At 37.7% G+C, this 27012-nt stretch overlaps 1 protein-coding gene across 19 annotated transcripts in view; it reads right to left on the reverse strand.

Annotated features, from left to right (window-relative positions):
- LOC117403097 (eyes absent homolog 4) overlaps positions 1-27012 on the reverse strand; it is a 124382-nt gene that overhangs the window by 92383 nt on the left and 4987 nt on the right. For 17 of the 19 annotated variants that reach the window (XM_059024159.1, XM_034921333.2, XM_034921332.2 and 14 more), the window contains exon 2: positions 23889-23963. In XM_059024159.1, the coding sequence (XP_058880142.1) occupies positions 23889-23918 (30 nt within the window). In that variant the 5' untranslated portion in view covers positions 23919-23963. Of the gene's footprint in view, positions 1-23888; positions 23966-27012 lie in introns of those variants that run through there. The other 2 variants (XM_059024171.1, XM_059024165.1) reach the window with 1 other exon arrangement.

The following is a 27012-nucleotide window of genomic DNA, read 5'->3' on the forward strand; positions in this document are numbered from 1 at the left end:
CCAGCAAGGCAAATAATTCCAACATTTGTATGGGTAAATCTGAATGCAACTGAATTATTATTATTATTATTTATTTCTTAGCAGACGCCCTTATCCAGGGTGACTTACAATTGTTACAAGATATCACATTATACATTATTTCACATTATACAGATTTCACATTATTTTTACATACAATTACCCATTTATACAGTTTTTTTTTTTACTGGAGCAATCTAGGTAAAGTACCTTGCTCAAGGGTACAACAGCAGTGTCCCCCACTGGGGATTGAACCCACAACCCTCCGGTCAAGAGTCCAGAGCCCTAACCACTACTCCACACTGCTGTGGATCGCAATGAACGCCGCCTGTGCATCGGGCTACTTAGCGGCCACACTTTTTTTTTATTTTGTCTTATAAAAACAATTTTTAATGTTTTGGTGCATTTTTAAAACTGTTTCCTACACTTTGATTAAATGCAAATGAAATATTGAAATTAAGATAAATAATTAATAAAAAAATCTCAGAAGCTTTCCGTCAAGGACATTAAATAGTACTTTGCAATAGATAAGACACCATCCGACGTTACTGACTTTACCCTCTTAGTTTTGCCAGCTTGTTGCAGGAATTTTTGTTGAGCCAGCACATTGTCCTCTATAGCGAAACGACTCATTTAGTTTTGGCTTGCGTACATGTATACTCCAGGGGTTCTACGGAAGAGTGTCACGCTTTGGCTTTTTTTTATGCTTTTTCAGCTGAGACTGTCTGAAGCCTAAAAATCTTGCAGAAATATCAACAGTGTAAATGAACAAGTACACAGAACAGTCCTGCATGTAGTTCAAGCTCAAATAGTGCGATTCATTGAACATATTCTCTTTTTAAACTAAGCGAGTCTGCAGCAGCGTATGAAGCAGTCAAAACGCTAGTACTGTTTGTATTATTTTTATTTTAATACTCTGCATTTTGATATGCATTTTTAATTCCATGTGCAGTCCATGTTGCATTTATAGCCATGTTGTGTTCATGAAGAATCACTGTGGTATGAAATGTTTAAGATTTTCCCTGTCCCACCCTAATTTAATAATATGTTCTTTACAGTGAATTATCTGCATTTATTTTACAGGTGCTTAGACAAGAATGGGTACTCTTAATTACTCGCTTCTACAGTGGTTTGCACCTTGAAAGAGAAGGTGCAATGTTTTTGGAGGTTCAGCAATTGCCCAAGTGCAAGGCTAAATCCTTACATAAGAACATAAGAAAGTTTACAAACGAGAGGAGGCCATTCGGCCCATCTTGCTCGTTTGGTTGTTAGTAGCTTATTGATCCCAGAGTCTCATCAAGCAGCTTCTTGAAGGATCCCAGGGTGTCGGCTTCAACAACATTACTGGGGAGTTGGTTCCAGACCTTCACAATTCTCTGTGTAAAAAAGTGCCTCCTATTTTCTGTTCTGAAGGCCCCTTTATCTAATCTCCATTTGTGACCCCTGGTCCTTGTTTCTTTTTTCAGGTCGAAAAAGTCCCCTGGGTTGACATTGTCAATACCTTTTTAGAATTTTGAATGCTTAAATCAGATCACTGCATAGTCTTCTTTGTTCAAGACTGAACAGATTCAATTCTTTGAGCCTGTCTGCATACGACATGCCTTTTAAACCTGGGATAATTCTGGTCGCTCTTCTTTGCACTCTTTCTAGAGCAGCAATATCATTTTTGTAATGAGGTGTCCAGAACTGAACACAATATTCTAGGTGAGGTCTTACTAATGCATTGTAAAGTTTTAACATTACTTCCCTTGATTTAAATTCAGCACTTTTCACAATATATCCGAGCATCTTGTTGGCCTTTTTTATAGCTTCCCCACATTGTCTAGATGAAGACATTTCTGGGTCAACATAAACTCCTAGGTCTTTTTCATAGATTTCTTCTTCAATTTCAGTATCTCCCATACGATATTTATAATGCACATTTTTATTGCCTGCATGCAGTACACTTTTCTCTATTAAATGTAATTTGCCATGTGTCTGACATTAAAAAAAACATCTCATTGTAATGTTTGCGCCCGCAGTATTCCAGATCCCCGGCCGATTTCATGCTCTTTTCTTCATTTGAATACATTTCAATACCATTTAAATGGATTAATGATGGCAAAGTGGAAAAAAAACATTCTTTACATACTCTGCATTTTTAATGACCGCTAAAGTCCCACTTTACGCCAGCTAAACATGTTTTTTGGCAGCAATATCTGTGTTTTGCAGCTGCAAATCACTTTGCACGTATCCTTACATCGGCCCCTAAGTGTGGTGCTCAGGGCACATTCCTGCTCCAAAGGAAAACCTAAAATATTTTTTTGCCTTACATTAAAACATTGCACATGTCCCAGAGGTCACTGAATACCTCCCCCACCTCCCCTTTTCACTCCATCCACCTTCCCTGGCTCAGTCAAAACACAGAAAACTTCAAAAGCGAGCCTTGCTTGGCTCCACTGCCAGCCCTGTTTGCATTACCCAGGAGGGGCTGGTGTATTTGGCAGCACTAGCTTAGTGGAATCTGCCCCACTTCCAAAGAATTTATGTGATTTGATGGGGGAATGAAAGGATTGCTCTCTTTTAAGCAAAGAGAGGAATAACTTAGTTTAGTTTCTACACAAATCAGCAATTTTTACTGCAATGTTAGTCTTTCAAGGGCTGCTAACCAAGACATTAAAATCCATATATATATACTAGCACCATCAATATAATCTGGCCCCAGATTTTTTCCATAGTATTTTCATTATATTTAGCAATTTTAATAAACCACTCCAGAGTGAAAAAAACAACATTAATATAGTTAAACTAGATTCCATCATGAAAACCGTTCTCGTTTTGACTTATGAGCAATTGACTGAGGCAATTGCAAAACACTTTTGCGGACAGTTAGCGCACCGAAATCAGGCGCACATATGTGATTTAGCCGTGTTTTAGTGCCCACTCGGCAAGTCAGCGTTAGCACTGGACATGGGCTGAACTTTAGGGGAGTGTCCTCATTTACATACAAATGTAGCGATTTAGCAAACCATCAACAGTGTTAGCGTTTGCGTTTCAATGTGAAAACCAGGTCTAAACTATGCACAAATTACGTGGTCGGCTATAAATACCGCTGAAACTACCAGGGAAGCAGGCAAAGAAAAGAGAGAGAATAAAGAGAAAAGAAATGTGGAGTGCGCACTGGATTTCAACGTGGCCAGACAAAAAGAGAGGAGGAGATGTCCCCAAATATTTAGAAAGCATTTGTCTTTTCTGAGCCTGTCTGACACACAATGTAAGCAGCAATTTTGCCTCTACACACAAACAATCACTGACATCTGCCAACTGCTTCAGGCTGACCTGGAAGGAGACATGCAGAGAGCTCACTGTGTCTGTAGCACTAAGGGTACCCGCTGCACTAACATTTTATGCCACTGGCTCGTTCCAGCATACTGTGGGTTACTGTTAAGCCATAAATATTTGCAACCAAAATATTTGGCAAATCACACTCATAAAACCTATTTTGCTCCAGAAATGTTGGCTATCTGTTGCAATATACTAAGTATGTAGGCTACTGTTAGTGGAATTTGATTTCGTGCCAAAAATATTTGTGTTTTTTCTGGGGTTTTTTATACACGAAAAACGCATAATAAAAGGCTTGCAAATATTTATGGCTTCACAGTATACTGCAGACATGAGCCAGCTGGCTGTATCAGGTGCAGTGCGAGGTGTACCTGCAGCTTTAGTAAAGCAGGCAGGAGAATTCATTCATTTCCCTGTCTCACGAACTGCAACAAAATACAAAGCAGGGTTTTCTTGAGAGGGATGGGTTTCCTGGTGTCCTGGGTGCCATCAATTGCACACATGTGCAGTTACGCGCACCAACACAGAATAGGTACCTCTACATAAATCGTATGGGGACCTATTCTGTCAACGTGCAAGAAGTGTGTGATGCCAACAATTACATCAAAGATGTGTATGCAAACCATCCTGGCTCCACTCATGACTAGTGTATCCTCGCTAATTCGCAGGTGGCAGCTGCGTTTCAGCGGGATGACAGTCTGAGAGGTTGGCTGATAGGGGACAACGGGTACCCACAGAGGCGGTGGCTACTGACACTGCTGCTCAACCCCACGACCCCTGCCGAACAGAGGTATAACTGTACCTTTAAATGTGCTCGTACTGTACATTTGGAACCCTCACAATGCGATTCCAATGTTTGGATGTCTCTAGGGAAACACTACAGTACACCCATAAGAAAATAAAAAAAACTCCTCTGAAGGTTTGCAATATCATCCTGGCTTGTTGTGCTTTACATAACATAGCTCTCTGTAATGGATGTTAAACTTAGAGGAAAGGTTACAGGGTTTGAGGAAAGCAGATGCTGAACTTGAAGCCCCAGCGGTGATGGTTGCAGTATTCACTCTCCACCTCCTGGCTGCTAATACGTAGCCTTGCTTGAGGGGCTTGGTCACCCTCATCACTTGGTCTGCTGGCCATTTTTTATTTTTTTGTGCTTTTGTCTCCTTTCTTCTTTTTTTGGGTTTCAAAATGCCCTGTTCGCTATCGCAGACGCACAGGTGCTCTTAAAGGGAATGTTGAATCCTTTCTGGTTGTAACCTTACTCCCCCCACTGTGCTTTGATTGGCTGGGCTCTTGATATGCGTTAGCCCACACGAGACCCAACTTCTAAATCACATTTACGTGCGCTATTGCGGCAGTTCCCTATCGTTGTCATTTTTGCCCAAGTGAAAGTGGCTGCGCACATATTTGCTAAATAGGTCCCATGGACTTTCCTCAGGAAATTAACTGTTCTGTTCTCTCCCTGATATCTCCTTGTAAATTTCAGTTCTGTGTCCTTAATTTCAAATTTTACAAATAGGAATTTCAGGTGTGTTCAGTGTTTCTCTAGCACCACATACTTCTATGTATATATATATATATATATATATATATATATATATATATATATATATATATATATATATATATACAGACGTGCTCAAATTTGTTGGTACCCCTCCACAAAAAACGAAGAATGCACAATTTTCTCTGAAATAACTTGAAACTGACAAAAGTAATTGGCATCCACCATTGTTTATTCCATATTTAATAGAAATCAGACTTTGCTTTTGATTTTTTATTCAACATAATATTGTAAATAATAAAACAAATGAAAATGGCATGGACAAAAATGATGGGACCGCTAACCTAATATTTTGTTGCACAACCTTTAGAGGCGATCACTGCAATCAAACATTTTCTGTAGCTCTCAATGAGACTTCTGCACCTGTTAACAGGTAGTTTGGCCCACTCTTCCTGAGCAAACTGCTCCAGCTGTCTCAGGTTTGATGGGTGCCTTCTCCAGACTGCAAGTTTCAGCTCTTTCCATAGATGTTCGATAGGATTCAGATCAGGACTCATAGAAGGCCACTTCAGAATAGTCCAATGTTTTGTTCTTATCCATTCTTGGGTGCTATTAGCTGTGTGTTTTGGGTCATTATCCTGTTGGAGGACCCATGACCTGCGACTGAGATAGAGCTTTCTGACACTGGGCAGTACGTTTCGCTCCAGAATGCCTTGATAGTCTTGAGATTTCATTGTGCCCTGCACAGATTCAAGGCACCCTGTGCCAGGCGCAGCAAAGCAGCCCCAAAACATAACCGAGCCTCCTCCATGTTTCACTGTAGGTATGGTGTTCTTTTCTTTGAAAGCTTCATTTTTTCGTCTGTGAACATAGAGCTGATGTGACTTGCCAAAAAGCTCCAGTTTTGACTCATCTGTCCAAAGGACATTCTCCCAGAAGGACTGTGGCTTGTCAATATGCATTTTAGCAAATTCCAGTCTGGCTTTTTTATGTTTTTCTTTCAAAAGTGGAGTCCTCCTGGGTCTTCTTCCATGGAGACCACTTTCGCTCACAAAGCCTCGGATGGTGAGATCAGAAACTGACGTACCTTCACCTTGGAGTTCAGCTTGTATCTCTTTGGCAGTTATCCTTGGTTCTTTTTCTACCATTCGCACTATCCTTCTGTTCAATCTGGGGTCGATTTTCCTCTTGTGGCCGCGCCCAGGGAGGTTGGCTACAGTTCCATGGACCTTAAACTTCTTAATAATATTTGCAACTGTTGTCACAGGAACATCAAGCTGCTTGGAGATGGTCTTGTAGCCTTTACCTTTACCATGCTTGTCTATTATTTTCTTTCTGATCTCCTCAGACAACTCTCTCCTTTGCTTTCTCTGGTCCATGTTCAGTGTGGTGCACACAATGATACCAAACAGCACAGTGACTACTTTTATCCATTTAAATAGGCTGAATGACTGATTACAAGATTGGAGACATGTGTGATACTAATTAAAGAAACTAATTAGTTTGAAATATCACTATAATCCAATTATTTATTATCTTTTCTAAGGGGTACCAACAAATGTGTCCAGGCCATTTTAGAATATCTTTGTAGAATAAGCAATAATTAATCTCTTTTCACAGCTTCTTTGCTTTATTCTATGACATACCAAAGGCATGCAAGTATACATGATAAAATAGCTTTTAATTTCTTCACTTTTCAGGAGGAATGAAGCATTATTTCAATGAGCTGTAAGGGTACCAACAAATTTGAGCACGTCTATATATATACACTACCGGTCAAAAGTTTTAGAATACCTCCATTTTTCCAGTTTTTATTGAAATTGACGCAGTTTAATGTCTCAATGTACTCTGAAATTAAAGCATAGAACAAATGAACAATTGGAGATAAAAAATAAATCATGGAATCGTTTTGTTTAACAAAATTTAATCTAAATTTTTGACTCATCAAAGTAGCCACCTTTTGCAGATATAACAGCCGAACACACTCGTGGCATTCTTTCTACAATGGAAATCAAATATTGTTCGGAAAGTTCTTCCCAACACTGTTGCAGAAGTGCCCACAAATGTGTTGCACTTGTAGGTTGCTTTGCTTTCACCCCTCTGTCCAGTTCATTCCAAACCAGCTCGATGGGGTTTAAGTCTGGAGACTGTGCTGGCCATTCCATGATTTGAAGCCTACCGTCTTGTTCTTTTCTTCTAAGGTAGTTCTGACATAGCCTGGAGGTATGTTTTGGGTCATTATCTTGCTGTAGGATGAACCCCTGACCAACTAGGCGTATACCAGAGGGTATTGCATGGCGCTGCAAAATGCTGTGGTAGCAGTTTTGGTTCAGGGTGCCACTCACTCTGTGCAAGTCGCCGACTCTGGATCCAGCAAAAGAGCCCCAAACCATCACGCTTCCTCCTCCATGTTTGACAGTTGGTGTCACACACCGAGGAACCATCCTTTCGCCTACTCGATGGCGTACAAAAACCCTGCGTGATGAACCGAAGATTTCAAATTTTGATTCATCAGTCCATAATACCTTCTTCCAGTCTTCAGTAGTCCACTGGCGGTGCTTCATGGCCCAAGCAAGCCTCTTTTTCTTATTTTGCCATCTTAGCAATGGCTTTCTTACTGCCACTCGACCTGTCAAACCTGCAGCTCGAAGTCTTCTCTTCACAGTTGAAACTGAGACTTGCTTACTTCGACCAGTGTTAAGCTGTGCTTGAAGCTGTTGTCCTGTGAGCCGCCTATCACGCAAGCTGTTGACTCTCAGAAACTTGTCTTCTGATTCTGTTGTGGCTTTGGGCCTGCCAGACCTCTTCCTGTCAGAGTTTCCTCCAGTTTCCAAGTGCCTTTTGATGGTGTAGGAAACTGTACTCACTGACACCTTGGCTTTCTTTGCAATTTCTCTAAAGGAGAGACCTACACTTTTAAGGGTTATAATGGTCTGTCTGACTTCCTTTGTTAATTGCCTTTTTCTCGCCTTTATGAGAGCAATATACTACTTCCTGCAGTACAATACTGTCCAAATAATGCTTAAGAGGGTGTAGTAACACAGTCTGTTCCAACACTGCTTTTATACAGACAGAGGGTTTGTAAGTAATCAACAAAAGTTGGGACACCTGTAGGAATTGTTAGCATCAACTTTCAAGGCTTAATTTACTTCCATTGCTGCAGAACAGCTGTAAGTTGTTAACCCATTACTTGTTCCCTGAAAAAGGCCTTTTTATATAACTCTGAAATGTACATTATTTTTTAGTTTTTGGTAACCTAAACTTTTTTTTTTAACCTCTGGCAGTTTACCGCTTACCTTTGTACCATTTCAGGTTATTCACTGGACTTGAACTGCTTAAATTTCAATAAAAACTGGAAAAATGGGGGTGTTCTAAAACTTTTGGCCTCTAGTGTATATATATATATATATATATATATATATATATATATATATATATATATATATATATATGAGTGGTTTGCAGAAGTATTCACACCCCTGCAAAGTTTTCACATTGTGTTGGCACCTCAGCGTACTTCACAACGCTTTCAAATCAGACTTTACATGTAAAGTCTACACAAAGTACTCCACATTGATAAAGTTAAAAAAAGGCATATAGAATATAAATAAGTAGAATTTACAGGGAAAAACAGATTTATCTCAGTTGCATTCAACTCTTTGCAACTTTGCTACTGCAGCCCTAAATCAGCTCAGGTGAAAATGATTTGTTTGAAAGGTCACAAAATTAGTGAAATGGTTTCAGCCTGTGTGTAATCAAGTGGTTTAACCTGTAGATAATTTCCCTCAGGTATATAAAGACGTTCAAGCTGCAACTCACATAGTGATCCAACAAAGCAACCATGATGACCAAGGAGCTAGGGAGTCAGGGATAAAGTGGTAGAGAGGCACAGAGCAGGAGAAGGGTACAAGAAAATTTCAAAGGCACTGATTACACCATGTAACAATTTTTTTTTTTTTTTTGGTTCCTGGGTAATAAGTGTTATTTCCTAATTGCTTATGCCTCAAAAGTATAGAAAATGGCTATTATTCCCCACAAACTTTGCTTTTGTGACCAGGACAGTGATATTTTGAAATTTACCTATTTCCAATGAGAAAACGGGTGAATTTGTGTCTTTTCGTTCACATAAAGTCAGAAAAAAACAACATATGAATCCAAATTAACATGTATTTATACTAAAGTAATACAAAAATGACTACAAAAGATTTAGAAGTGAGTAGTTTTTCGAGATTTACGATTATACTGTAAATCACTTTCACGAATCAGCCCCCAAATGTAGTCTCCCATCATGTTCTCGTTATACTGTCCTTGGTAGCGGCGTTCAAAGTCCAGTATATCCTTGTGGAAACGCTCGCCTTGCTCCTCCGAGTACGCTCCCATGTTCTCCTTGAATTTATCAAGATGAGCATCAAGGATATGGACTTTGAGGGACATCCTACAGCCCATTGTGCCGTAGTTCTTCACCAGAGTCTCAACCAGCTCCACATAGTTTTCGGCGTTGTGATTGCCCAGGAAGCCCCGAACCACTGCGATAAAGCTGTTCCAAGCCGCTTTCTCCTTACTAGTGAGCTTTTTGGGGAATTCATTGCACTCCAGGATCTTCTTTATCTGTGGTCTGACGAAGACACCGGCTTTGACTTTTGCCTCAGACAGCTTAGGGAAGAAGTCTTGAAGGTACTTGAAGGCTGCCGACTCCTTATCTAGAGCTCTGACAAATTGTTTCATAGGCCCAATTTGATGTGCAGTGGTGGCATCAGCACCTTCCGGGGGTCCCAGCCGTACTCATCATACTTCAAGGTGTCCAGCAAGGTCTTGAGGCTGTTGTAATCCTTTTTGAGGTGCACCGAGTGAGCCAGGGGAAGAGACGGGTACTTGTTACCATTATGGAGCAGCACGGCTTTGAGGCTCCTGGATGAGCTGTCAATGAAGGACAGTATAACGAGAACATGATGGGAGACTACATTTGGGGGCTGATTCGTGAAAGTGATTTACAGTATAATTGTAAATCTCAAAAAACTACTCACTTCTAAATCTTTTGTAGTCATTTTTGTATTACTTTAGTATAAATACATGTTAATTTGGATTCATATGTTGTTTTTTTCTGACTTTATGTGAACGAAAAGACACAAATTTGCCTGTTTTCTCATTGGAAATAGGTAAATTTCAAAATATCACTGTCCTGGTCACAAAAGCAAAGTTTGTGGGGAATAATAGCCATTTTCTATACTTTTGAGGCATAAGCAATTAGGAAATAACACTTACTACCCAGGAACAAAAATTGTGTTACATAGTGTTATCCCTCTCAGCACAGTGAAGTCCATCATTAAGAAGTGGAAGATGCATCATACCACCCAGACACTACCCAGATCAGGTCGCCCTCCCAAACTGAGCAGCCGGGCAAGCAGGAAACTGGTTCAAGATGTCACTCTGAAGCCAACAATGACCTTGAGAGATCTGCAAAGTTCTGTGTCTGAGATGGGAGTCAGTGTTCACACATCAACAATAAGCCGGTCCCTACACAAAGCTGGCCTGTATGGACGGGTGGCAAAAAAGAAGCCATTACTCAAAAAGCCTCATCTTAACCCTTTGCGGTCATATGTCGGACCTGGTCCGACACTGCAATTTTCCCTTTCTGATCCAATGTCGGACCCTGTCCAACATCATGAAAAAGACGTAAAAAACAGGTCTCTAGTCGTTTTTTCTCCGGAAAAAGCCGAGAAAACCATTCAATGGCCGAGTGAGACCGATAGGAGCTGAGAGAAGCCGAGAGAAAAAAAAAAAGTGGGCGTATCTCATGAATACAGTTAGCCCCGACACCACATAGATAACACGGACATAAACAAACAAGATAGCTGCTTCTGCATCCAGCGCTCAAACAATATCACAGACATTTGCAGTGCCTTTAAACCTGTTTTACTGTGAAAAAAAATACTTTTAAACAGAGCGTCAAAAATAAACTGCGCGTGTGAAAATAAATTGGACCTGACGCGCCTCAGAGGCACTTAATAAATGGACCGCTAAGGGTTAAAGCACATATGGAGTTTGCAAAAAAGCACGTAGATGATAATGCAGACATGTGGAAAAAGGTTTTGTTGTCAGACAAGACAAAAATTGAACTTTTCGGTCTAAATTCCAAGCATTACATCTGGCGCAAGCCCAGCACTGCACATCACCCAGTCAACACCATCCCAACTGTCAAGCATGGTGGTGGCAGCAACATGTTATGGGAATGCTTTTCTTCAGCAGGGTCTGGGAAGCTTGTCAGGATAGAGGGGAGAACGGATGGTGCAAAGTACAGGCGAATCCTTGAGAAAAAACCTGTTTGAGTCAGCCAAGAATCTGAAACTGGGGAGGAAATTCACATTTCAGCAGGACAATGACCTGGAGCACAAAGCCAAAGCCACACTGGAGTGGTTGAACAAGAAGAGAATGTTCTTGAGTGGCCCAGTCAAAGTCTTGAATCCAATCGAAAATGTATGGCGAGACTTGAAGATTGCAGTCCATCGACGATCCCCAACAAATTTATCAGAACTGGAGCAATTTTCCTGTGAAGAATGGGCAAAAATTTCACCATCCTACTGTACAAAGCTAGTAGAGACCTATCCAAAAAGACTCATAGCAGTAATTGATGCAAAAGGTGCTTCTACCAAGTACTGACTTAAGGGGCTGAATACCTATGCAACCAGTAAATTTCATTTTGTACATTTTCTTTGCAAGTTTTGCTGACATTTAACCTCCTTCTCATATAACAGTGTGCAGTTTAACCACTACAGCTTTGAAAACTGTGCATAAATTATTTGTAATTCAACAAAATGTGACATTATTGGTAGGGGGTGAATACTTCTGCAAACCACTGTGTGTGTGTGTGTGTATATATATATATATATATATTGATATAAATGGAGTTGCTAAAAATAAAGAAAGTCATTGTGCTGATTCATGGTAGACATACGATACACACAAGTTTCTAGACACACATGGGCTTCTGAAAAGAAACATTACAGAAAGTAGGGAAAAGCCAAGTGATGTGGATTGACAGGGAAGGAAATTAAACTCATCAATAAAGAAAGTGAAGTGACAATGAAGGAAACAGTAATAAAAAAGAGGTGGGTGGCACACATAAATTACTTACATAAAACTAGCAATATACAGTTTTTGGTTTTTGTAAAAAAAAAGGTTTTCTTTCGCATGAACTAGGTTAAAAGCAATTCTGTTGCAAAAAATGTTTCCATACAGTGTAAATAAGAAGCTAGCCAAAGTCTGTTCATGATTTTCTAATAGTTGCTTTTAAATGTAAAGTTCTAATTTAGCACAAGCAGTGTTGCAAAGAGCTGCTATTGTGTCTTTAGCTTGTCAAAAGGAGGCTTTTCTTCATTAGTTTATTTTTTTTAAACCACCTATCCTTTTCTTCATTGCAATCATTTGTTTATCCAACAAAATGCTTACTTGTAGGTGAGTAGCAGATTTTACACTATTTAGAATAGTGTAATTGGAAAACAGCATCTGCATGTGTAAACAGGGTTATTTCTCCACACTGGTGACACTGACAGGCACACTGATAACTTCCAGTGGTGTATGTTGTGTTTTATGACACAATGAACGTATCACTGGTGTTCAGTAAAGTAACTGATGATAAATAGTGATAATGGTGTCATTGCACCCACAATGTAACTGTTGATCTTTTTTTTCTATTGGTAGTGCCTCTGATTACTGCTTGGTCAAATATACAAATAAATCTGAAATTATTACAAACAACAAATGGATCGCACATTTACTGCATTAACCCTTCAGAACAGGATTTTATTTTGCGGCCATGCTACTGGTAGACCCTGCTTTTGTCTTGTACCAATGGGGTGGGAAACTATAGTAGTAATACCTGTCATATTCCCCTCCAAAATATACAACTGACCTTGGCATACAACTGTGCAATGTATAGTATGTCCAGAATAATTGATTTTCAGTTTAAATGCATTATTTATTATTCCTCACAGTATTTAGATGTGTCTGTACTGTATGCCTTTGCTTATGCAAGTGTTACTTACTGGTCCCTATTTAGCAACGTTCGCAAACCACTAAGGCAATCGCAAAACACTTTTCCGAACAGTTAGCACACCAGAATCAGGCGCACGTATCGCAGCGCTTCGCAAATGCCGTCATTATTCCCTAGCGACAGCGGCAGCGCACATATTTGCTAAATAGGGCCTACTCTGTTTATACTGTATGTGCACAATGCCAATATCAGATAATAATTTCTGTTTACACTCCAAAAATACAAGGGTCCTTATAGAATACAATAAGGTTCTGAGTGTACTCCTTCTGTATACATATAGTATGGAATGCTTTCTAGCTGATTCTAAAATAACTATTTATATGGGTTCTATATTAAGCTCTGAAACACCTTTAAAGATCTAACACAAAATGTTTCTTCAGATATTGGCAGTCTACTGTAGCATAACTGCCACTGATATTTCAGAAAATGTTTCCCCTGCCAAAGAAAAACTCAGCATTTCCATGTTTTTATTTTTTTACCATTTGTGTTTCAACAAACTAGATTTTGTTCATTTTGACTACGTTCAGTAGGATGCTTAGAAAAAAAGAAAACTTGAACTGAATTTGAGATTTGAGTGTTGCCGGTTTGGCAGAAATTATTTATTGAAGAATGGTCCGCTATTAAAAAAATAAAAATATATATTTGTGAGATATTTCATGGACTTATGAGGGTGACTTACTGTATTTCACAATTTACAGAATCCAGTAGTTAACTTGAGATGTTTGTAGCCCAAAAATCTTCTCAGTCTCTTACAATTGTTTGGCTACATCATCATCACACATCATAGTAGTAATTGACTTCGAAAAAATATTTCAGGTGAATTCTTTCACAACCACAGTGAGTACTCCAATGTACTGATAATAATGCATTTAACTAAATTGTTTTAACAACATTAATGCTTATTTTTTTTAAAATAAAGTATGATAACTTTTGTTAAACGGATTCTGTAACAGTTAGTCTCTTCAGATCATTCACATGAACACAATGAAATGCAGCATGGCACATTTAAATGGGAGTGGCAGCTGGTAAATAAAACACCAACATTTTAAAACATTATCACAACCTTCTTTTACCAATCGGATTGCTCCATTGTAGTGACTCTGAATGTTGTTAGTCACGTTTTATTTTAAGGGACACTTCTTTGTTTACTAAGTGTTAATAATCAGCTTACAAACATGTTAAAGGGGAACTGTAATGCAAATGAATATATAACCATTTCAATAGAAAACATGTTAACTAAAGCTTCTGACGCATTTTCAGCCTATCCTTGAGCAGTATATCATATACAAAACATTAAAACAAATGAACATTGAATGTTCTGGAGCTCTCTTCCGTCGTGCTTTGTGTGACGTCCTGTCGTTGACTCGCTCTATAGTCACACATAGTATTCTGTTGAGCGTATGCATCGTTCCTATATTATGTAGCCAGTGTTTTGTTATGGACGCCCTTTGGTTTAAAGGCTTAGGCACACAAAAATACTTTTTTTATTGTTTTCCTTTTGTTATTTTTGCACCCGAACGCTTTACATTCCACACCCTGCCGGCGTTCACTGGTGTGGGTGTCTGTCAACGATATGATGTAACAGCGGTGCCAGAAAGGTTCCAATATGGCTGCGGCCTGCATTTCCAGCTGACCCAGAAAGCTGACAAAAAATTGAAATACTGGCCAAACGCTTGACTTTTTAAGAAAATTGGTGTAGCGAGACGCATTTGTTATGTATCCAGAGCATTTAGACAGCCTTGTTATTTTGAGCACAGTTCCCCTTTAACAAATATGTTGTATATAGTTAAAAAAGGAATAAACAAATTAATTGGCCAGTTCAGTAAGATCACCACTTCAGGATTATCAAGTCAATAATTCCCTTAAAACAATATGTTGTCTCCCCTCCCTCCTCCTCCCTCCTCTGTCTCCTCTGATGACTTTGCCTCTTTCTTCTCTTCTAAAATCTCAGATATCCACAAACTCTTTAACACCTCTCCCTCTCCCCCACTCCCGCTCCAACCCCTACACCCACTGCATCCCCTACTAACTCACCCTCCTTCTCCACCTTCTCTCCCCTCTCAGACTCTGACCTCTCCTCCCTGCTCCAGGGTCACAAACCCACCACGTGTGCCCTGGACCCCCTCCCCACACCTCTTTCAAGCTGCTGCTCCTGCTCTACTTCCCTTCATCTCCTCCCTTCTCAACACCTCTCTCCTTTCTGGTCTCTTTCCCTCTGCCTTCAAACAAGCCTCTATCACTCCCCTCCTCAAAAAACCTACCCTCGACCCCACCTCCCTCCAGAGCTACCATCCTGTCTCCCTCCTACCTTTCCTCTCCAAAACCCTCGAGCAGGCTGTACACTGCCAGCTCTCTGCTTTAGAACATAAGAACATAAGAACGTAAGAAAGTTTACAAACGAGAGGAGGCCATTCAGCCCATCTTGCTCGTTTGGTTGTTAGTAGCTTATTGATCCCAGAATCTCATCAAGTAGCTTCTTGAAGGATCCCAGGGTGTCAGCTTCAACAACATTACTGGGGAGTTGGTTCCAGACCCTCACAATTCTCTGTGTAAAAAAGTGCCTCCTATTTTCTGTTCTGAATGCCCCTTTATCTAATCTCCATTTGTGACCCCTGGTACTTGTTTCTTTTTTCAGGTCAAAGAAGTCCCCTGGGTCGACACTGTCTATACCTTTTAGGATTCTGAATGTTTGAATCAGATCGCCGCGTAGTCTTCTTGGTTCAAGACTAAATAGATTCAATTCTTTTAGCCTGTCTGCATATGACATGCCTTTTAAACCCGGGATAATTCTGGTTGCTCTTCTTTGCACTTTCCTGTCCAACCACTCTCTGCTCGACCCTCTCCAATCTGGCTTCCGTTCTGCTCACTCCACCGAAACCGTCCTCCTGTCTGTCACTAACTCACTAAACTCTGCCCGAGCTGCCTCTGTCTCCTCTGTCCTAATTCTCCTCGACTTCTCTGCTGCCTTTGACACTGATATCAGGACTGCCCAGTCCCTGACCACCTTCCGGCGCCTCCTCAAGATTCACCTCTTCAGACAGCACCTGTAGAACTCCTCTTTTCCCTCTGGACACTTTATCACTCTTCCTTAATGCTCTTTACTTGCTCTTATCTGCTCCCTATTTTACTGCATTTAATCCTGTACTTTAGAGTACTGTAATTTGTCACAAGTGTTATTTAATCTGTAGTATTTTGTATTTAATTATATCCTGATGTAACTATCACTGACACTGTTATCCGCTCCGTTATTGAATCGTATTTTGTCAAATACTTGTACTGGCTAGAACCAAAGTCATTGTATTTTATCTTGCTCTTAATTGTATTCTTGAAATGTATTTCTGTTTACGACTGTAAGTCGCCCTGGATAAGGGTGTCTGCTAAGAAATAAATAAATAAATAAATAAATAAATAAATAAATAAATAAATAATATATTGTACATTAACTAATAATGAACACAAAATGCACAACGTGTGTCAATTTGTTAGTAAACTAGTTGTAAACTACATAAGTGCCACTTAAAATAAAGACTGGTTTATTTTTACAATCTAGAAATACTAAAAGAAACTTAATTAGTTAAATGACAAACGTTCTGAATAGAAGTCTTTGTCAATGTCAAGACAATGAGAAAGACTAAGTCTTTGTCAATGTCAAGACAATGAGAAAGACTTTTAGTCAAGATGTTTGTCATTATATTTTTTAAGTTTCTTTAAGTATTTCAAAATTGCGCAATACTGAGTCGTTTAATAGTTATAAATTATATTTTTAAGACCACTTACTGTAAAATAAATCCACCCATTCATAAAACATACGATTATACTCCAGGTAGAAATTCAGATTTAACAGGTGGTAGAATTCTCTGGCATTTGCCCCTCTACTTAGGACTCTTTATACCACTTTGTAACACTTTTCATTATTATAGTATTACCAGCATCGACCACACAGCCCAACCCACTCTAAAAAAAAAAAAAAAACATTGGAATGTGCTATGTAAATTTGTAAAGAGTTTTGAAATGGAGATGTATGGGATAGAAAGGTGATATGTCTGCATCATATACAAATTACAATTAACCTGCTTCTTTGAAAACAAATTAAATCTCTTCTCTGAATAAAAACTGTGAGCAATAGCAAAATCATATTAAGTTTATCCTGCGAGGCCTCTCAATACCACAAGAATCCTAGAAAGACAAAGAATAGCAACAAATATGTACATTCCCAACCCTCCTCACTATATAGCTTTGTTTAGGCATCTTCAGATGTTAGGTAATGCTGCATTGCATTTACGTTTACTTAGGGCAACAAAACAGTATGTTTTTTTACTCTCTGCACAGTTGGGCCACAAGTGATATATTTATAACAAAATGACAAAACTAACAAAACTGTATTACTATAATGAAGGGAGAAGAGCAAGTTTTGATTTCTAAGGAACCAAAGTGCATGTTATAGGTGGGTCACCATGCCTTCAGCAAAATCCTTGCATTTTTACCAATCAATCAGCCAGGCACTGAAGCAAGGCCTAATAGAGGGCGGTGGAATATGGAGGAGTCCACAGCTGTCATCCTATGCTGAATAAGCATAGTCCTATGAATAAGCTGGAAATTAGGGGTGTGCTGTTACTCATAATCGTGCTCGGAATTGCTTTTAAGAATTATTTATCGGCAGGTATTCAATAAATCCATTCATTAACGTGTTGATTTCAAAACAAGAAAAGCTGTCCTTCCCTCAGTTTACAATTGAGCACCAATCAATGCCAATTAACTTCTGCATTGAGTGTTTTAAAAGCCAATTGGAAAATTATTTTCCTCTCATCTGGGGCATTGACATTTTTACTGTTGTACTGCTGTACAGAGGCCATAAACTAAATTAGGCTTTTCCCATCATTTGCAATCTGCACATTCTTAAGTGCCACTCAGTGATACATTAAGACAACCTATTTTGGCAGTGTGAATTAATATAATGAATACATTGATTGTCAGAAGCAAATCTATTAAAACCATCTAGAAGTATTTGGCTTACATTTGTTTCATCAGTTTGATATAAAATCAATTTTCTTTTGATTTTTGAATAACACATTACAAGGTCTATACCACCTTCTTCAGCAGTCATTTGTGAAATGCCCAGTTGAGCAACGTAAAGCAGAAAACACAAAGGGCTAAATTCTCAAAGCTTTACTGGTCATCAGCAGATTTTTTGTCTGAAAGAAAAAAAATATCATCTACAATTCTAAAACCAGTATAAACAATGGTAGACTCCTCACAAGCCCCTAAATTAAATGTCTGAGTTGTTTATTATGTTTACTGGTAACTTCATTGGGTGAGATCAAACAGCACTGTGACCATATACTGTGGGAATACATTGTTACCATTTCATATGACATTAGCTAACAGAACAGTAACAACTTCAAATGAAATAATTGGTCTTGTAATATTGAATTAGAAATGTCAATATCCTGAGATCATTTATGTTCTGATGGTCTTTGTGGCCTTAATGAGCTACTGAGACAACTCTGTCTATTAAATGCTTTTACACAAATTGCTCTTTTTTAGAAAAATAGTGTGAATGAAAGAAAAAACAATCTAAAGGTTTGCAACCCCCACCCCCCCAAAAAAGTGTCCATGGCATGTGACAAGCTTACAGTAAGACAACAGAATTTAAATATTTAACCTAGCCAGCAACCGTTTGTAACCTGGATTGGATTTCCCTAGCCTGCATTAGAAACACTGCATTTAATAGTCCTTGCCCTACTTAAAACCATTGTTACTTTCTAGGTTGGCATGAACCATTCTAAATATCTCTGCCGTTATATAAAACAGGTCTGTGGGATTAAATTACACCAGTTCTTTGTGAATCTCTTTGAAATTCAAAACTTGTGAGTTAGCAGCCAATTTTTTTCCCTAACAATACAGACTGATCTTTAAACAAACTAAAATGCATTTATAATGGGGGATGTATTTAAACTAGAACACTTTCACGCACAACTAAGGATCATATTTTTATTTTCTTTTACGTGTAATACAGTATGCAAAGTGTACTTTTGTCCTACCAGCAGAAAAAAGGATCTGCCTTAGATAACTCTTGATTTTGATTTAATTCAGGTTTTAACCCAACATGGATTACCTTTCAGAAAGCCTTTTTTGAAAAATGTGTTTACATTCATCGACCATGTACACCAAACAAGATCCAGTGTGCTAAAATTTTTTAACTAGGTTATCATATATAAAAAACAAATACTGGTAATCCTCTAAATCTGCAATACTATATATATATATATATATATATATATATATATATATATATATATATATATATATATATATATATATATTTATGATTTCCATTACATGAGAGTAGATGTTAAACTCGGCTCTCGCCAAGATAAGCACCAACTAAGACGTAGCTTTACAGTAAACTAGTGTGATCCATCTGTGTCTCACATCGCAGCACCTGGTCATGTCGCCAAGTAAACCGTCCTTGGCTAAGTGTCACCTTACATCCTGTCAAAATGTGCCTTAATGTTGCAGGTGATGAACACAAAGGACGTGAGGGATCCTCTCCTACCCAGAGGTTTAGGTTATGTGGTGATGGGAGAACATCCTACGTTGAACTGATGAGGAAACTGATCCTGCTCTGTTCCATTGACCATAGGTCTTGCCAGCCAATCTTGCGTTGTTCCACACTCTCCCATCTCATCCATTCTCCCTGCTTGGCCTGGGAAACGGCCTTTACGCACCTCATCATCTCCTCCTGCTTTTGCACCTCGTTGACGACCAGCTTCCTCCGTTGAGCTGGGGCTGCCTTGTGCCATGTAGGAGGAGCTGAACTGAGACCAAAACCCCCTCTTCCATGATGAGCTTGCCCCATGATATCACCAATTCGAAGGGCAGCCTTTGCATCCTCCACAGCTTTCTTTGCTTCCCACTTTCTTCCAGTTTTCAACACAGGTGCTGCCTCCCTCACGCATTTGTCGCGTGACTCTACTAATGTCATTTCCAGTCGGACCTTGGCGCACTGAAACTCCTCGGTTAGAGTGGAGACTGGTAGCTGCAGTATTCCTTTACCATAAAGTCCCACTCTGCTGAGGGAACGTGGAACTCCCAACCATTGCCTGATGTATGAACTGATTAAAGCTTCCAGCTTCTCTACTGTTGTCAAAGAAACCTCGTACACAGTCAGTGGCCACAGCAGCCTCGGCAATAGACCAAACTGAAAGCACCAGAGTTTTAGTTTGCCTGGTAAAGCGCTGCTGTCTAGCTCCTCAACCCTTCCTAATAATAGATGGGCTTCAGTGAGTTACAGGAAAATAATTTCATCTAGGGTTTCTGTGACGTCATACATTACGAGACCATCACAGAAACCCGAGATGGAATTGTTTTCCTGTAACTCACTGAAGAGGCCCATCTATTATTTTTTCTATTATTTTTTATAACACATAGATACCCTTGTGATGCTAATATTAAAGAAAACTAGGTTCAGCAGTACAGTTCAGGGTTTTTTATCGTTTTTTTTTTAAATAGTGTTTTTCAGTGCTGTACAGATGTTCTATGTCGTTATCCGTTTTGTTTCTCTGAGATACGAATGTACCAGCTTTACATCTTTTTTTTTTTGTTTAACATATTCTCGAGGAGTCGAATGGGTCAAAGTTCAAGTATATTTTCCTCTAGAGGAATTATCACTTTTTGACGTCACTACTGTGTTATTATGCTTTTTTTTTTCTTCGAATGGCTCAGGATGCAAATATAGCCTTTATCCATGTATTTATATATATATATATATATATATATATATATATATATATATATATATATATATATATATATATATATATGCAGTTAAAAGTTAATCTTGAGAATACAAAAGCAAAAAAATAATAATCAATCAAGCCACTGGTTCATAGGTAAACACTAGAGATAATTGAGGATGGTCCTAAAACCCTCTTTAAGGTGGTCCACTGATGATATCCTTGTTTCAATCAGTGGTTTTATGGCCATATGGCTACTGTGTAAAAGCTCTGCTAGCTACTTCTGTTTTATACCGTAACGTTCCTAATTAACGTGCATGCTTTTAAAAATTGACTTTTGAAGGCACAGGGTATCATTGACCATATTACCCACTACCCAGACCTCCTCGCTTTTCCTTCGTATCAAGCAAAGTTCTTTGCATAATTATATTATTAAAGTCAAATTTGGATTTTGTCCATCATGCATATGTAGTTTAAACCAAACTATATTGTTGAGATGATCCTTGTATCACCTATTTAGCATGTACTGTAACGACAAAGTAGCTACTGGTATTCACCGCAGTGCAAATTTAAAAATCTCCCAAAGTTCATCATGCCGTTACCACAGCATCTACCCTTGAACGTGAACTGACGTTTGCCGGGCATACATTACTGATACTGAAACACTTACACAACAAAGGAAGTTAAATTCACAAAAAGGAAAACAAAACTCAACACAAAAAAGGCACCACACAAAGTGGATTTTTCAGCTTCTCTAATGCAGCGCCTCATTTTGGCATGGTATAAAACACATTCATTCAAGTACTGCAGAACCCGTACTAGGGAATGCAGGGACTTTTTTAAAGACAGCTTCGAAGTTGCTGTTGTTACTGTTACACAAGTTCACGTTCACATAAAAAAAAAATAGTAAAAATAGTAAAAAACGTACAGTAACCAAATACACAGTAAAACCTATCTAATCCTGCACCTGTACTGGCAAACTCTGGGGTCTTGACCAAATCCTTATTGAATTTAATTGTGCGATACCCTCTGCAATCTGAAACCTGACAATTATGTAATCTGGCATGATTTGTAAATCTAACTGCGCAATCTGGCATCAAGTCCCGTGATTTTTCATTATTACATTTATATTAAGTATACTGCCTAAATACCCATATCTGCAGTAAAATACTTGTTTACATAATAGAGAGCAAAATTTTAATTAATACAGTCCTTTAATTACAGCGTATGCCTGGACAGTACTCCTGTTGTATATACTGTAATATAATTTCTCAAGTGTTCAAATGGTTTGTCATTTATAGTGTTTCTGGGTACAGTATTTTACAGTAGCTACCCCTATAAATCAGCACACTGTATGATTCATAGGGGTAGCTACAAATATGTTTAGCTGAGATAATAATTTAGTGTTCATAAATATATGTTAGTGTTTACAGATTATTTCTTTATTGGAACATTCCAAGGCTATATTTTCATCTTTAGACACTGTTGAGTGAAGTGCAGCAACAAAAAAGTTATTATTTTTTCTATTCTTTTTTTTGCACAAAACTTAAATATAGGAAAACAAACCAACAAAACAAACCTTTAAAAAAAAAACTGTAGCCCCTAAATGCATTTAATACCTGAGTCAGCAACACAAACATTATGTATAATATAATAGAATTAATTAAGAAAAAAAAATCAATACAACCTGCAGTTGGCCTATAAAGTTATTTCTTGGCATATATATATATTGTTTGTTAAAATCCTGTTTGATTTGATGCTGCATAAAAGAAACAGCAGACTGTAAAGCTGCACAATTCTCACAACTTCTCAGAACACACATCTGCCTTAGTTTTAGATTTAATCTACACCTTTATCTCCCTTGCTAGCCTGTTTGTAAATGGAGGGTTGATCACAGGTTCTTATAGATATTTATAGTGAGTATCACAACTTTTTAGGTAAACCCAAGGATGATTTGTTGCTTTATGTTATCTTAATAATGATGACCTATTTGCATACTTAAATCTACTATTTATCCTCTTCCTGAAGAATTATCATGCTCAAATGCCAAAGTGTCTGTGTTTATCCATGTTCAAAGCAATAAGTGGAAAATGTCAGAGCTTGATATTACAGGTAGCCGTACACAAAAGCTACTTCAGTAACATAAGCACATAGCCCTATGGGTTCTAGCAGCACTAATTACATTTGTTAGCCGTTATGTGGAAATACATTAAAATAATATAGACGCTATACAATGCAGACTATATATCCATTGTGTTTCGATTTGCTCATTATTAAAAGCAAAAAAATATAAAGATTTTTTTGGTAAATCAATACAGTTGGATAATTATGCTAATAAACACTTAATTTGATGTATTTGGTCTACTCATTAGTTAGTTAAAATAAAATGACAAAATACCTACAAAACAGATTTTCTTTAACCTTACGAATACCTGTAACCTACTGAGAATACTAAATCAGGAGTAAATTAACTAATTTGAAATATTACAACTGCTTTTGGCATAACAACCTTCTGAGAATGTTCCCATTGAGTCATGTGAACAGTGCCCTCCTTTACTTTACTCCCGAACTGTTGTTAGCCTAGAACAGGATTTGGATTTGTGTTTGGCTAGGGTTTCACTTAGTTACATCAAGGCTGTAGAAAACAAGATATTCATGTTTTATTGACTTTAAAGGTAAGGTAACAGTAACATTTATTGAGATAATAAAAAAAAGTCCAATAAAAAAAAAATAGAGACCTAAGTTACATGACCTTTCCTCTTATGGGAAGGGGACACAACCTCCCAATGACACTTAAAACCAAATGGTGTTTGCCTCGAGGGGTTCTGAGAAACACATGCCAAGCTAAATCGGAAGCAGCTGCACCTTACTTGAAAGAATGATCTTGAACTCGCAGGTATTGCTATGGGGAAACGTCCCCCCCTGAACAGCAGCCATAAGCATAAAAAACAATACATGTATACAATACTGGACAAATGAATTGTAAAATGTGCTGTTCACATTTAGAACAATTGCTTGAATAAGTGATTACTATGAGATTATTAACAAAACTACCATTTTATGCAATATAGCCTGCATGCTAAACATGTTTTGTTGTTTGTTGAAGATAATGCAGTTAGAATAATATTCTTCTACCACAAAATGGAGTCAGGTTTAAATTCAGCCCATTATATTGGATGGTCCATCACCCCGATCCCATGAAGCATATTGTACTGTACATGTTTATAACCAATATGGAGTGAATCAAATTTGCACTTACTTGTTCATTCAAATTGTGTGGGTCTTCCATGGAGCTTTTGAGCCTCTCCTCTTGATCAGTTATCCAAGCAGAATTCTAAAAAGGAAGGAAAAATAAACCCATTAACTGCTGAGAAATATTGGGCAGAGGAGCCGCCACAACATTTACCTTTGCTTTGTGGAATGGAAACAAGTAAAATGTTTTGAGTATCACATCTCCACCTAATGCTTACAAAAAAAAAACAGACCTAAGAAAATAAATACTGTAAGCCATACAAGGTTAATGGAAGCAGCTGTTTAGACAGACAACAATGTAACTCTTGGGAGAAAGATGGTTGCAGAACATCAAGCAAGAAACACTTAATACGTGTTTAATGGTAACCTCCTTGCCATTAGGAGTCCAGGAGAAAAAGGTTCTTATTCAATTACCTTATTATAGTCCTTCTCTGAGGCCCTGGTACATTCCTTCAGGATTTTGTGAAACAGGCAGAGTGCTTCTAGAATGGGCAATATGATCAACACTAGCTTTGTTATTTCAAATCAAATCAACATGCTGATCACTGTGCTGTTGATCTGTATAGGAATGGGGATATAGCAATAATAATTTACATCTGAAAACACCATTCTCTTCTTTACCTGTATCACACGTCTCTTTGTATACTGGTGCTGTAATTATGCCAGCTATTAGAACATATGAAATCTGTTCCATAAAATGCCATTAAATTAACACTGTTTTAAACCCAAGAAGAAAAAGACTAGTGTCAGTGCTGTATCAAATGTCACCTGTTGGATTGGAACTGTGTTAAGTGCACAACTACAGCAGTATCTCCAGGAAAATAAATGCTGTCTGAGATTAAAAACTTCCCTCTGTAACTATAGTAACCTTTGTGATTAGCCTCTTCACATCATGTTCATCTGAATTATATATCTGCTAAGTTTTTAAGAAGTACCCCATAGCAACACCAGCAGTTGCAGCTGAGGCCTTGACATTTATCAACTAACACAGAACAGAAACCTGAGAAAATGACAGATAAAAAGACTACTTCAAAAGCCTAAAACTAAATTATTGGTACATGGATTAGTAACTATTTTCTGCATCAGTGCCAGATTGAATGTATGTGTATTGTATGTAGATCCAATATAACACTTTTAGAAATTAGCAGATTCAAGTGCTATCCATTCAGCACCACTGAATCACATGTCAGAGTATTCAAAATAAGTTTTGTAGGATGCAACAACATGATGGATGCAGACTAGATAACATCTAGGAGTCTTCTAATTTTTCAAATTTTTATTAAAAAATTAGAACATTTAAAAAAATAAGAACATATTGAAATACAATTAAATTACATTTAAAACCAGCTCAGACATTACTTTATCTTGTTAATTTCTTTGATTATTATTTGGGACTCAAGGTAGTCTGTAGTGTAACTTTTCTGAAAGTTTAACAGTTTACATGGTATTGAGCACAATAAAAATGAGTTCAAGTAATATCAACACGGCTATCTCATGTTATCTGATCACTGCCAACAACTGAGTCGGTTTCAAGTGTCAATCTCTTTAGTGGTAGACTGGAGGAAGTCAGCGAGCCCTTTCCAAGACTGGCAGTGGAGCATTGGTTTTATTATATATATATTTTATACTTGTTTGCACATTTAACTAAATTAAATGTGCAAACAAGTAATCATTATATGATTTCTTAACATGTTCAGGAGCCACAGGTTAACATTGTAATAATAGGGTTACTTTAGTTAAATGGTAATCAGACCTATGCTGAAGTTCGTGTTAATTTCTGTTATTTTTAGGTAACATCACAATTAACTGTGCAAATAACTATACAGATACATGTAACCAACTTATTATCTTCCAATGCAAGCCTTAATTTCTACATCACCCAGTGTACAGCTAATTTTAAACTTAAATTGATAACAAATAAATATTATACCTGGCTAGAAAGACATGATTAATTCATTTTCTTTTGCTTAATTTGCAACCTTGCTGATCAGCAATCAAAGGCTAATCCCTTTAAAAAGATGCATGCTGGAATTGTTTTATTGTATCTTTTACGAGCAATTATGCATTGAAATCTAGTTAGCAGATCTGGTGGTAACACAGTTTGCATTGAAATCTAGTTAGCAGATCTGGTGGTAACACAGTTTGTATACGGTAGCAGGTTGGTGACGATAAAGTCAGACAAGACAAAACTGAAAATCTTAAACATGTATCTTATCATTTATTCTTAAAATATCAAGTATTATTTAGAAAATGACATAATATTCCAACTACTATACATCTTTTCTGTTTAATCTAATTATTTTGTTTTTTGAATAGCTGATACAACAATTTGACAATATTACTATGTAGGCCTATTTCTTCTGTCACATTAGAGCACCACATATTTTGAATAGGTACAAATAGCCTCTACAGGCGATAAATTGTCTACAATGTAACATGAATGCTAAAGATACCAAATGCAATTAAGAGAAAGTTCAATCATATGTTTACACATTTTGCTAAACTTAATACTCCTTAGTAATCCAAAATCAATTAAAAAATGTATTCTTTGCCAAAATTACCCGATATCTTATTTCTTTTGCCAGCTTGACATTTCAAACATTTACTACCAAGGCAGAACCTAAACTTAGGTTTTAAGTACTTTAGCAGCCCTACCAAATGAGAACAGCTGCATGAACTATGTAAAATAAACACATTCTATTCTTGAAACACTAAGAACAGCATTTTATTAATACTGATGCTCATTTGTCACATTAATAGATCCTAGAAAAAAGAAGAAAAAAATGTGTGATGTCTTTGAGAAAATATATTCTGATTAATACCATTTTATTTAGGTGCCTAACTGAAATAATTCAGGTGTGGATATTGGTAAATGCTATGCCTAACAGGTAGCAGTTTAATCTAATTTACATATACACATGCTGTGCTATATCTCCTTATCAGGTTACAAAAAGAATTTGGAAATAAACAAGATTTGAATCTATAGTATAAAAAAGTCAAATGTAGTCCTTCGTGTATTCATTTGTGCCAAGCAATGGCTATACATTAAACACCAATTTAGACACCTGAATAACTTAACCACAACTATGCAATGATATTTATATTTAAGATATAAATTATTAAAATTCATA

This window comes from Acipenser ruthenus, chromosome 5 (genome assembly GCF_902713425.1).
Source record: "Acipenser ruthenus chromosome 5, fAciRut3.2 maternal haplotype, whole genome shotgun sequence".
In the NCBI taxonomy this organism is placed as follows: Eukaryota; Metazoa; Chordata; class Actinopteri; order Acipenseriformes; family Acipenseridae; genus Acipenser; species Acipenser ruthenus.